Source organism: Penaeus chinensis, chromosome 6 (assembly GCF_019202785.1).
Source record: "Penaeus chinensis breed Huanghai No. 1 chromosome 6, ASM1920278v2, whole genome shotgun sequence".
NCBI lineage: Eukaryota > Metazoa > Arthropoda > Malacostraca > Decapoda > Penaeidae > Penaeus > Penaeus chinensis.
In genome coordinates this window covers 21,188,361-21,200,860 of record NC_061824.1, presented here as the reverse complement: position 1 = coordinate 21,200,860, position 12,500 = coordinate 21,188,361, and the positions used below count along the sequence as shown (strand labels likewise).

The 12,500-nt window shown below is 34.0% G+C and overlaps 1 protein-coding gene across 1 annotated transcript in view; it reads right to left on the bottom strand.

Annotated features, from left to right (window-relative positions):
• Positions 1-1,028: 1,028 nt before the first annotated feature.
• Positions 1,029-12,500, bottom strand: part of LOC125026299 (GRIP1-associated protein 1-like) — an 11,865-nt gene continuing 393 nt past the window's right edge. Inside the window, exons 2-17 of the mRNA XM_047614634.1 lie at positions 11,247-11,313; positions 10,875-11,071; positions 10,331-10,441; positions 9,061-9,221; positions 8,424-8,527; positions 8,162-8,312; positions 6,030-6,131; positions 4,267-4,469; positions 3,808-3,965; positions 3,528-3,674; positions 3,120-3,344; positions 2,807-2,884; positions 2,529-2,691; positions 2,313-2,422; positions 1,974-2,163; positions 1,029-1,508 (exon numbers count right to left, since the gene is read on the bottom strand). Coding sequence (XP_047470590.1) covers positions 1,237-1,508; positions 1,974-2,163; positions 2,313-2,422; positions 2,529-2,691; positions 2,807-2,884; positions 3,120-3,344; positions 3,528-3,674; positions 3,808-3,965; positions 4,267-4,469; positions 6,030-6,131; positions 8,162-8,312; positions 8,424-8,527; positions 9,061-9,221; positions 10,331-10,441; positions 10,875-11,071; positions 11,247-11,313 — 2,439 coding nt within the window. The 3' untranslated portion in view covers positions 1,029-1,236. The remainder of the gene's footprint in view (positions 1,509-1,973; positions 2,164-2,312; positions 2,423-2,528; positions 2,692-2,806; positions 2,885-3,119; positions 3,345-3,527; positions 3,675-3,807; positions 3,966-4,266; positions 4,470-6,029; positions 6,132-8,161; positions 8,313-8,423; positions 8,528-9,060; positions 9,222-10,330; positions 10,442-10,874; positions 11,072-11,246; positions 11,314-12,500) is intronic.

Sequence of the window (12,500 nt, the reverse complement as noted above, 5' to 3'; positions counted from 1 at the left end):
TCCTCTAGATTTGACACCTCATATATGTATGTATGTATGTATATGTATGTATATGCATACATATATATATATACATATATATATATATATACATATATATATATATATATATATATATATATATATATATATGTATATATATGTATATATATGTATATATAAATATAAATATAAATATAAATATAAATATAAATATATATATACATACATATATACATATATACATGTGTGTATATGTGTGTGTGTGTGTGTGTGTGTGTGTGTGTGTGTGTGTGTGTGTGTGTGTGTGTGTGTGTGTGTGTGTGTGTGTGTGTGTGTGTGTATGTGTGTGTGTGTGTGTGTGTGTGTGTGTGTGTGTGTGTGTGTGTGTGTGTGTGTGTGTGTGTGTGTGTGTGTGTGTGTATGTGTGTGTATGTGTGTGTGTGTGTGTGTGTGTGTGTGTGTGTGTGTGTGTGTGTGTGTGTGTGTGTGTGTGTGTGTGTGTGTGTGTGTGTGTGTGTGTGTGCGCACGCTAGTTGGCAAGAATGTTTATGTGTACATACCTGTACTTAACTTACATTCTCCCATTCTAAACTGTTTATCTGAAAACAGGAACAAGCAAAAATGAAGCCGATAACTACCAAAAAGCAACATTTCCTGTGAACCTCTTTCCAAGAAACAACCACTATCTAATTTGGGTATCTAATCAACTATCTTTCCCTATGATCAAAATAACAACGTAGAAGCTTTGCAAACGAGTGATTGGTTTCAAACATCAGGCCATAGCTGGGTTACCGTAAATATACATTTATCAAACAGACATGTTTAGCATCTTCAAGAAAATTTTCAATCTATTAAAAAGATTCATAAAACAAACTGCTTGAAATCTGTCTTTTTCTATATACTGTAAACATGATTACAAAAAGTATCAGTAATATAATTCACAAATTAGTAATATATCATCTGGTTCATTCGCAGCTACTACTGATATGTTCTAAAACCTCTACTAAAAGAAATCAAGATGGAAGATTTAATTAAAGCATCTACCCTTTTCTATTTCATAAAACTTTATAAACTCCACACACGGAAGAAAGAATGAAAATTCAACCTTTGGTTAAAACACATCAGGAAGCCTATTGGATTCCATTATCAAAACAACCCCCAACCATTTCAAACAATCCATCTGGCAACCATAGAATTAATGAAAATCACAGGAAGGGATGCCATACCCTGGGCAGCTATCAATCTGCCTTGATCTTAGGCATCAGCTGGAGGAGACGTTTCCCTCTGTGTCTTTTGTGCCGCCAGGATGGACAGCTGATGGACCTGCTCTGAGAGATTGTCCACATCTTGATGAAGCTGCATGTTCTTGGATAGTGTTTCTTCAAGGAGGCCCTGGAGACGGCGGTTTATCTCCTTGGTGGATTCCTCACTACTATGGCCTCGGACCACCTCCAGCATGCGTCTCACGCTCAATTTCTCACCCAAATTGGCAGCTTGTGGAGAAGAAGGAGTGGATGGTGTGCTGTCTGTAAAATAGATGATAATGCTATAGGAATTGTCTTCTAGTAATACCCATGAAATCGGAGTAGCTGTGGTGAGTAACAGTCTCCCAATGAACGCCTAAAGGAGAATATTGGGCAATTGGTGACCCTACACCATCCTTTTTTTTTTTTTTTTTTTTTTTTAATTTGTTAAATCAAAGTCTTTTGTCTTTAGTTTTTTGGTCATAAAGACACATGATATAAGTCATTCTTGTACTAAGACATTAAGCATATCTAAAAGTTAGAGATCACGATTAATAAATCAATCTGTTATACATGCCAATTGGGGAGGATAGAAATAAGTGAAATATATATGATTTTCAAACTAGCTGGGTTAACAGATATATATAAAAAATCTAGGGTGGTTCGGGTTATACTAGGTTGCCAAGGTGTACTTTCTGTTTTTTGTGGCTCTTGGATGCACCGTGCAAATTCGCAAAGACAACTTACCAACTTTCTGGTCCATACAATAGTGTTGGATGATGGCAGATTTTTTCAGCAAATCATCAGCCATTGCTGAACAGGATGACTCTAAGTGAGTGATGCGTTCCTCTAGCTGCCACTTCTGTTGTTGGAGATCTGTGAGTCGATTTACAAGGGAGGCTGTTTCCTCAGTTACAACACCAGGAGGCGGGGAGCCCTAAAGGATGTGAACAAGAGATTAATCTTGATTGTTAGCATCTTTCAAGCACTCCTATTAGGATAAGTATCTTACACTTTAATGAGACATGTGCCCTTATCACAATACCTAATTTTGATTAAATAAATAAAGATTCATATGTGGCAAACCTGTGGTGAGGCAATAATGCTGTTTTCCCTTGTAGAAGAATCCCGAGGTTCTCCTGACACCATAGACCATGAGGAAACACTGCTCACATCATCGCCGACTTCTGACATTGCTATAAGGTCAACAGTCATTATGTTAGGAAGTTTGGAGCTTTCTACCATATTTTTCCTATATATATTCAGTTAAATAAAGATGTACATCTACAAATGCATATTTACTTGTAATTGCAGTTAACTGAGCAGGATCTGTCAAGAGCTGGCTCAGCTTCTCCTGAAGGCGATCTGCACGTTTCCGCTCAACAGCCAGCTGTTTCTTGAGGTCCTTAAGCAGTGTCATTCCCTTGCGCTCATGAATCCTTTGCTCTTCTTCTCCATCAGAAACCTGATGATTTTTTGGGGGGAAATAAATATTGAGTTATTATCTAAATGCTCCTATCTATTTACTGAAAAATTTCAACAGCACAGCAGGAGAAAGATGGTAATATTCATGGCACTACCTTTCGTTTCAAGGCTTCTATAGCTTCTTCACTCTCTTGTCGTTGTATATTGCTGATTTCAAGTTGTGTTTGTAGGTCCTTGTGAATGAAAGAGAAAATAAAATAGTGAAACATTTAAATGACACAAAAATAAATAAATGAATAAAAATTCATACATACATTTATCATCACATGAATTTTAACCTAACTTTACTTGATTATCAATTACTTTCTACACCATATTTTCTATCAATTTTTCATAATTTAACACACAAGGGGTTTCAAAAAATAGGGTTATCTCTGTTCAATACTTAAAAAGAAAATTTCAGCTTACTCTCCTCTCTTCATCCCAGGTATTCCTCATGTCTTGCATTTCCTGTAGCTTCTCAGCTGTAACCCTGTTGATTTCCTCTTGTGTCAGTTTATGGGCTGCTTCAAGGTCTCCCAGCAGCTTTGTGTTTTCTTCCTGCAGCTGAGATTTCTGACCCTCTAAAGATCTTACATTTTCTTTGAGATTCATTACTTCATTTAACTTTTCGTTCACATCATGCAGTTGGGCCTAGAAGAAGGGAAATAAAAAATAGCTCCTGTGCTTCATTTACCTTCTCTAGTTCCTATATTTAATATAAATCTTGTTTTTCTATGTCAGAGAAAAAAGAAAATCTAAGAAAAAAATTAATAGCAAGGTTACCAAAAAATTATATCAAAACTGACATTCCCTGCAAAGACCATGCTTTCGTACCTTAAGTTGTTGATTTTCCATGGACACAGCTGCAATCTCTTCCCCATGACGCACTGACAGTTGCTCAACTTCTTGTTTGTGCCGTTGAGCTTCTTCCTCTAAGTGTGTCTTCATTTCCTCAATGAGATTCTTTCGACTCTCTGCCAACTGAGATGAGAAAATTTAAGTGACTATAAGCTAAAGTTATTCCTTCTATGTAACTATTTCTGTTTAAATGAAATCTCTAATCCAACTGCAACATCTATATCACTGGCTTATGATAAGCCTCAAATATATGAACCTTTGTTTGCTCGTCAATCTGTGCCCGCTGGGATTCACCCTCTTTGGAGAGCTCAGTGACTTTCAGTTGGACATCCTCTCTTTCCCTCACCAAAGCCTCCTTCTCTTCCAGCAGGTTGCTTATTTCCTCAGTCAAAGCATCCACTTTCTCTTGAATGCCTAAAAAGTAGAGCACAGTTATAGAATTAGCAGAGACATGCATATAAAAACTTGAATCAGCATTTGTTTAAATAATACCACATGCATATTTGCATTATTTTTCATTACTGTTTTACGTATCAAAAACGAGAACCATACAGAGAATTATAAAAACACAACATCAAATGCTTTGACAACAAATAAACCAATCAAACTGTACAATTAGAAATAAAGTAAAACTAATATTCCAGACACATCATTCACTCCTTCAGCAGCCCATGTAGAGTCATCAACCAAGTTTCCGAGAAATCTAAAGACGTACCTTCCAGCTTGCTCTCCTTCTCCTGAATCAGTACCTCATTTTCTTCTATTCTCTTCTCTGTTGCTTCTAGTTTCTCCTTTAGCTGATCAACTGCCTGAAGCAAACTGTCACACTGGGTGGTCTTTTCAGTGAGGCTTGAATCTGATTGCACTAAATTCTCCTTTGTCTCTTTCAGTTCACACTGTACCGTCCCCAGTTCTTCCCTATAAAGGTAGTCATAATTAGCACATAAATCCAAGCTAAGGAAGTAATTTTCAATCTGATTAAGCTTAAAAAAAAAAAAGAAAATACAAAAGATAAAAGACATTTCTATGATATTGCTAACTTGAGTAATTTAGTCTGGTAACTCTCGAAACAACATTCACTGAAGAATGTGTATACATCTAAATGATCTGCTAATCCTGGAAAACCACAAATGATAACAGTTTCATAGAAGCTACAGAAAATTATTTAACAAAAATAATGACTATGCATACCTTCTCATATATCCCATTCCTCCCAATATCTTATCATAAGAAGGTGTAAAGATATGCATGTACTTGCTCCTTATAACTTCCATTTTGCTGGGTATAATTTTCCCTATTCTATTTTATAGTTGTATATAAATGCCTTCTATTTATTTATATCTATTCCACTATTTATTGGTATTCTTCTTTATAATGAAGTATAGAATAAAAATAAATTATCTGAAGGAACAATCTCAAATACACAAATGTACCACAGATAATAAATGGTTCATTCATTATCAATGCAGTGCAAATTAGTTGCTTTATATTAGAAAGAACACATATGTTATCTATCTATCTCTTATTCAAGTCTAATGACTTACTAATATATATAATTTGCCTTGATTATAAACAGCATTCTAGCTACTAATATCACAAACATCTAAAACATCTTAAATATATGTCAGTTTTAAAACTTACACGTTACTAGTAATTAACTGCATATCTATTTTTCTAATTCTCAAGGGAAAAAAAAAGAACTATAACATTTTCTACTTCCCAGGGAATAGAATACTGTAACATATTAAAAGAAAAAAAAAGTTTTGTTAAAACAAACAACAAGCTATGTGATAAAGTACTGGAACAAATTTTCCCAAATCATTACCTACCTACTGCCTGCATGGAGTACTGGTGATATAGGAGCCTGTACAAGCAGCAGATGATATAAGCCCATACTGGTAACAAGTATTGACTACAGACACCGTACTTAGCCATTCCATCATGTGTAGTACTTTGTGGAAGTGATGCAAAGTATATAAAAACTATTACAATTATGCCTTTCTTCTTAGTAATAATATGTGAGTGCTGCTTCACATCCATTTTTGTGATATTGCTTTGTTGACCATTTGGGTTGCACTCTTCTTGTGCCAAATCAACTTACTGATTTTTGTGCAATGTCTCACATTTCCAGAGTCCTGTGCGCCTATGAAGACTTACCTGTTACCAAAGGCTCAAGGTTTATAAGAAGCAGAAGAAACTATACTTTTTCAGTTAGAATTCCAGAATCATGGTAATCACAGGAACTGCTCCATAAAAATCCAAAAATCCTACATACCCAAAAATAATGCACAACATAAATACAATTAAATTTCAACACATGATTCTGGCTTTTCATAAATCCCCTAAATCCTGGCATAATAATCAGTCCAGACTTAAAGAAACATTTAATAATCACGAAGCACAAGTACATGCACTTTGCTTAGACTGACAAAGCTGAAGCAGAGTGAGGATATGTCTGCCTACACTCATAGCCCTTACCTTAGTTGTGCCTCTACCTCTTTCTGCTTCCCTGCTTCGTGGTGCTTCTTTTGCTCCATTTCTCTGCTCTTCCTCTCAGCCTCGGCCAGTGCTTCTGCTAACCTATTGAAGCAGGTTCACTAATAATACTACTTCAGTGTCAAACTTTGAGACCTTACTTTCTTTTGAATAATTTGTTTGCAAACTAAAAGGAAGGGGTCTGTCCCAAAAAGCTTTGGAAACTACCATGCATGATGCAAAACATCATTTTTTTTTATATATACCAAAGAAAATAGTTTAGTTAAGCAAGGCTAAGAATTTTATTTTACCTCATTTCAAGCCCAGGCTAAACCAAACCTGCAGCCATATATGACCAAACTCCCAACATACATACATACTACAATATACAATAGTAATTCCAATTGCAGTTCTAAAGAAATTCAAATCATGAAAACCCTTCAACCATTTTAAACTAATGTAAACTATTCATTCAGTGCATTCAGTATCATACAAGTAAATGTTATATTTATAACTAGTTAAATTTTGGGTAGTATTCTTGCATTGTCATAACACTGCTGTGCTGGCAAGACCAATGCAATACACTCTTTGTCCTTCTTGTTTATATATATATATTTTTTTATCTTTAAGACTTTCCATCAAAAATCTTCTTTTCCTTTATAATATTTCAAAAACATATAAAATAACACTTGTTCACACCTAAATCAATTTTCCTAATTATATTGGACCCTTCTGCTGACTCAGATCAAAATGATCATCTCAAAGTGATCATATACTGTGAGATTGTGGATTTCCTATATAAATTATAAAGAAAGTATATAAACATGAAACAAGCTCAGTAATTAACCCCAAGCTGCCTGGGATGGAATTGATGTACATGTCATGCCCACTGTGAGTTTAATTCATTAATTGTTTTTACACATAGATGGTTCCACAATTACTAAGTCACCAATGAGCCAATTACGAGTACTTCCCGTCTCATCTGTTTACCCTTTTCCTTGATTTTCGAAAATATTCTCTGGTATCTAATATTGCTGTTAGTAATGTTAATAACACTATAATAATTACAAATTCTATAATAAAATGAACAACATTGATAGTGATACCATTAGCAAAAGAAGCATTTTTCCTGCAAACTCAAGGAAAGGTGAAATCAGGTAAGCTCACAAGGTCTACTAACTAACTCCTTTGTGGCTAAGCACTTGCAGAGCCATCTATGTGCAGAGACATTTCACAAAACAATACTACAGTGAACACAACATTTTCCCAGGCCTTTTGGGTTAAAATTCATATCTGTCACCAACAATCTGTGGGTTAACTCTTCCAATACAGGTTAGATGTGACTGTGTAACCCCCACTGTGTCAACACTAATAGCCAATTTTCATTATATATCTATCTTCTAATCCGTTTCAATAGTTTTGGTTATTGTCTGGTATAAAAGTTTTGCAATTTAATTTGCTGTCCATGTTCTGATGGACTGGCTAGTTGGACAAGATCATATTTCACTGAAAATACTTGAGATGCCAAGTTGGTAAGGAATGAAGTGATATTGAATGGCTTAAGAAAGAAAGCAGCATTGATGAATGTTCTAGGATTTATAGAAATAATTTTTTGAAGGTCAAATGATCACTGTATCACTTGTGGTCTATCAAGGGTGTAAGTTGAATGATGTCTATGTTAAAGAGGGGGAGTTAAGAATGCCTAAAAATTGCAAGACTCACATTAATTGATAGAACCCATCATGGAAGGGTTAAGAATCAGCAAACTTTGCATTATGACAACATGACTTAAACATTCACAGAGCTACATTCAAACAAATGACAGGTTAATAATCACATATCTTTGCAAGATTCCTGAGAACAATAAACACAGCAAAAGAAAGTGCCAGCAACATAATCTGATGTCAATGGCTCAACATGCCTGCAACCACAGCACATGAAAGTTGTATGACAATGTACATTTCCAAAATAAAGTTGACAGAGGCTGGATTAAATGTTTCCCATTACTACATAATTTACTTAAACTGCCTTAATAATGAGTAATCTAAGAAATTTAACAGGTAAAAAGAAATATATATATATATATACTTATATAAAATTACAAAATGAAATCCCATATAAAGGGAATTACTCACCTCTCATTTGCTTCCTTTAACTCATTCTCTAATTTCTCTTTTTCTATGATCAATGATGATGCTCTCTCATTTTCCTCTCTCAGCTGTGTATTCGCTGTTACTACTTCATGCTGCAACTGGGTTGTCTTCTCCTGATAGTACTGAAGTGTTTCTGGAAATAAAATAACATTCAGAATATGGGCAATTACTTTATACAAACACAGATCTTTAAAAATAAACAAAATGTAGTATTGAATTACAAGTGATTAATTTCACATCTTACCACCCGGTCTCTCTGGGTGTGTTTCAAGGCCGTCATCATCCTGCAGGGACAGTTTCTTAAAGCTTACTCCTCCTCCTTGACTTAAGCTGATTTCTCCTTCATCACTGAGGAAGAGGGGACAACTGAATGATTGCTTCTTTTTATGCTGTAACTTGATTAAGGAGTTTTGTATAAAGCCAAATCCACCTCCTAAAATATCATATTAATATCCTTTCATATTAACTGCAAGTTAGAAAATGGAGAGCATTATATAATGTTGCAATTTTCAGATTTTCTTCTTCAACAACACAGATGAATATGGTTTTCCTAGTTTTTAATATATGCAGAATAAATGCATCCTTATTTGGATGGATCAAACATGGAAAATGTGATCCTGGTATTAACATTAATTCCAATGTATGGAAAAATGAGGGCTGATCTATGTACATATGCCTTCTTTTAATTATCAAATTCAGACAAATATACAGGAAAAGACAACACAATGTACATTAAAATTCTAAGATAATATATATATTACACACAGGAGCATATTTACTTTTTTTCCTCAAAATGATGAAAGGCATAATCAAACTTATATACAGAACAAGTATACGCCTACTCTTCTTATAACAATCTATACAAGTTAAATTTTACTTACACAGGAATAGAATGGGTTTTTAAAACATTTGTTAACTGTGTAATTTGTAAATTTAAGGCAGCAATCTTGTCCTTCATTGCACTTCCATCAGCCTCTGCTTTTGTTTCGGATTCATATAGCTTCTTCTCAATTGCAGTAAGTTCCCCCCGGAGACGTATCACCTGCCATAAGGAGAGATCAAAAAGTTTGCTGAAAAGGATCAAAGAGTAATGACAAAACACGACAAACTTTTAAACACATCTAAATATGAAACAAGAACATATTCCCATCTCTAGAGTACTGCTTGTGATTCTGCCTGAATGGCTGTGTGTGTGTGTGTGTGTGTGTGTGTGTGTGTGTGTGTGTGTGTGTGTGTGTGTGTGTGTGTGTGTGTGTGTGTGTGTGTGTGTGTGTGTGTGTGTGTGTGTGTGTGTGTGTGTGTGTGTGTGTGTGTGTGTGTGTGTGTGTGTGTGTGTGTGAATGGGTGTCCATGTTGTGTGCATCCATCTTCATCCTTATTACCACTATCCTGGTTATCATGGTTATCATCATCATCATAACAACACATAAAAGTTAGAACAATAACAGCAATGAATGATAATGATGATGACAAAAGGTAAAGATAATATTAATAATAAAAGCAAAAGTTAGTATTAAAACAATGAAAAGATGAAAAAGAAGAAAAAAATATCATCAAAAATTCAACTATATTATCAGTCATTTAACCCAATGCCGCCGGGGAAAATGAAAAAAAATGGGGAAAATGCTGTGCCTATTTTCTATACTTTTTGTGAAATGTCTGCTCATAGATGGCTCTGCTAGTGCTTAGCCATAAAGGAGTCAATTAGTAGACCTTGTGACCGTACCTGATTTGAAATGGCAGGAAAAACATATTTTTTACCAGTGCTATGAATATCGATGGTGTTATTCTTATTATAAACATTATAATTATTATATTGTTTTTTAACATTAGTAACAGCAAAATAAGATTACGTAAAATATTTCGTAAATCAAAGAAAAGGGTAAACGGGCCAGACAGGCAGTACTCGTAATTGGCTCATTGGAGACTTAGTACAAGTGTAGCCATCTATGTGTAAAAACAATTAAACAAGTACTCACAGTGGGCATAGCACGTACGTACACGTCATACCCATCGGCATTGTGTTAAGTAAAAAGAAACGAGGCAAAATGTGAAATGAATAAATATAGGAAACAGCACAAACTATCCATAAAATGGAAAGAAATATATAGCATATCTCCTCTTACACTTCTAAAACAGTCTATTCCTCACCTCTTTTGAGTCGTCAGTACAACCATGGTCGCCATCTGCACTATCCTCTGCGCTGCGGTTACCACAGAGAAGTTCAACTTGTCTTTCATATCGTTCATTTTCACCAACCAACTGAAAGAGGGAGTTATATGACTAAGAAGAGAATAAAAATAGTACAAAAATTAAATTAAGCAAATTGAGAATTATGGTAGGCCTCTTTTCACAGTGCATATATAATGCCAGAGGATGAACAGTGAATCAAAACTTAAAGAAGTTAACTATGATTATCAAAATAAGAAAATTCTGCCATATTCAAGTTATCAATTTAAACTGTGATGTACCTGTATTCTGCTACATTTTACCAGATTGCTAACAAAATAAACTTGAATCACTTTCACTTTTTATTTATGCATGATTAAAGGGCTAATTCTTTTGTAATCTTGGGTTACACCCACCCAAAATATCCACTAGATATGGTCTCATTTTGTATCTAACATAAATGAGAAAATCTTAGTTAAAAGAAGTCCGAAAGAACAAGAACACAAATTGACTTTAGTATGCCTACTCTTGAAAGTTCCTGCAAGAGAGTGTTGTTTTGCAGTCGAAAATCTTCTTCTTGGTCTCTTAATTTATTTCGAAGATAGCTGTTATCCCGCATTAACAGTTCCACCTCTGAAGCTTTCTTTGAAGTTTTGACAAGGGTCTGATAGCGATCATTTTCTTCACTAAGGTTCTTTAATCTGGTCCTTGTCTCAGCCAATTCTAACAAGAGAAGAAAATATATACATATATATCAGATGAGAAAAAAATTAACTTTAAACTAATTTATAATTTTACATCTAAAAAATAAAAATAAAGAACAAAATAAAATATACCTGGTATAAAGACAAAATATTTTTTACATTCTAGACCTGTTTTCTATTCTCTTTTATCTTACCTTTCATGTGTTTGCGAAGACTATCCTCCAGGGTGTAGTTCTTCTCCCGCAGCTCAAGGAGCTGGTTCTGAAATGGAAAGTTCAGCATTAACTGTGTATTTGAGACTAACTATTCTGTAGCAAATAAATGACACATACAGCACCAGTAACCCTTAAATTTCATGAAAATGTATTTTTCAGAACCTTAGCAATTATTCTAAAAGTTCAAATATGTGCTCTGAACATCACTGATATTATTAGGCTAGCCATAGTGATATCGGTTAATGCTGTCACATTATTCCTAGGACCGAAGGAATAATATTGTTATTCACAAAATGTAGAGGTATGCTAAATCTAATGTGAAAATAATAATGATTGATAAATATTCAATATACAGCATATACATTTATATCAATATACTGGTTTTGGCCTACACTGGAACAAAAAGAAAAAGCCCCAAATGTTGAATTTTCAAGTTATAAAAATGCTTCTTTAATTTAATAAAAAGAGCAAAAATATATGATAACTAAAAGAGCCAAAGTTGCAGGAGCAATTGTGATTCATTGTCTATCAAACACTAATCAACCAAGTACTATACCATTTGTGTCCTCCACAAAAAAATAACATTCAATAGATATCCCAAGCTTACTGGATGTGAAGGAGGAGGTGCTAAAATAAAAGTGAAAGGTTTGCAAGATTTACTTAAATCCCTTCAAAAAACATTAGTAAATGGAACTTGTCTAATCAATGCCATGGCTGTCATACTTTTAATTCAGAATGCACAAAACAATAATAAATGAATAAATTATTATAAAAAAATTATATTTATTTATTTATTCTTTTATTTAAATTTGTAACAAAGAAGAAAGGATAAAATATATAGTTATTGGTTATATATTTAGGTTACATCTATCATCAACAAAGTAAACATTAAAGTTCATGAAGTTAAATCAACTGGTTCTGTTATTTCCCCCTCTAATATACATTTTACAAATCATATTAGTACTAAAGGAATTTGGACTTCATACTGGAGTTCTTGTTGAAAAGTGCCAAAATTTCTTGGTTGGTCCCTTTCAATAGTTATGATATACTTAATATAATTTTTTTTTTATTATCGAGCAAGAGAACTGTCAAAAAAAAAATAAGGTTTAGAATTCACCTATTTACCAGTTTCAAATATTGCTTACATTGAATTGACTACATGTATATACACAATTGTAAATATAGCAAATATTTCACAGATAGTACATATCTTACAAAATAAATGCATTTAGG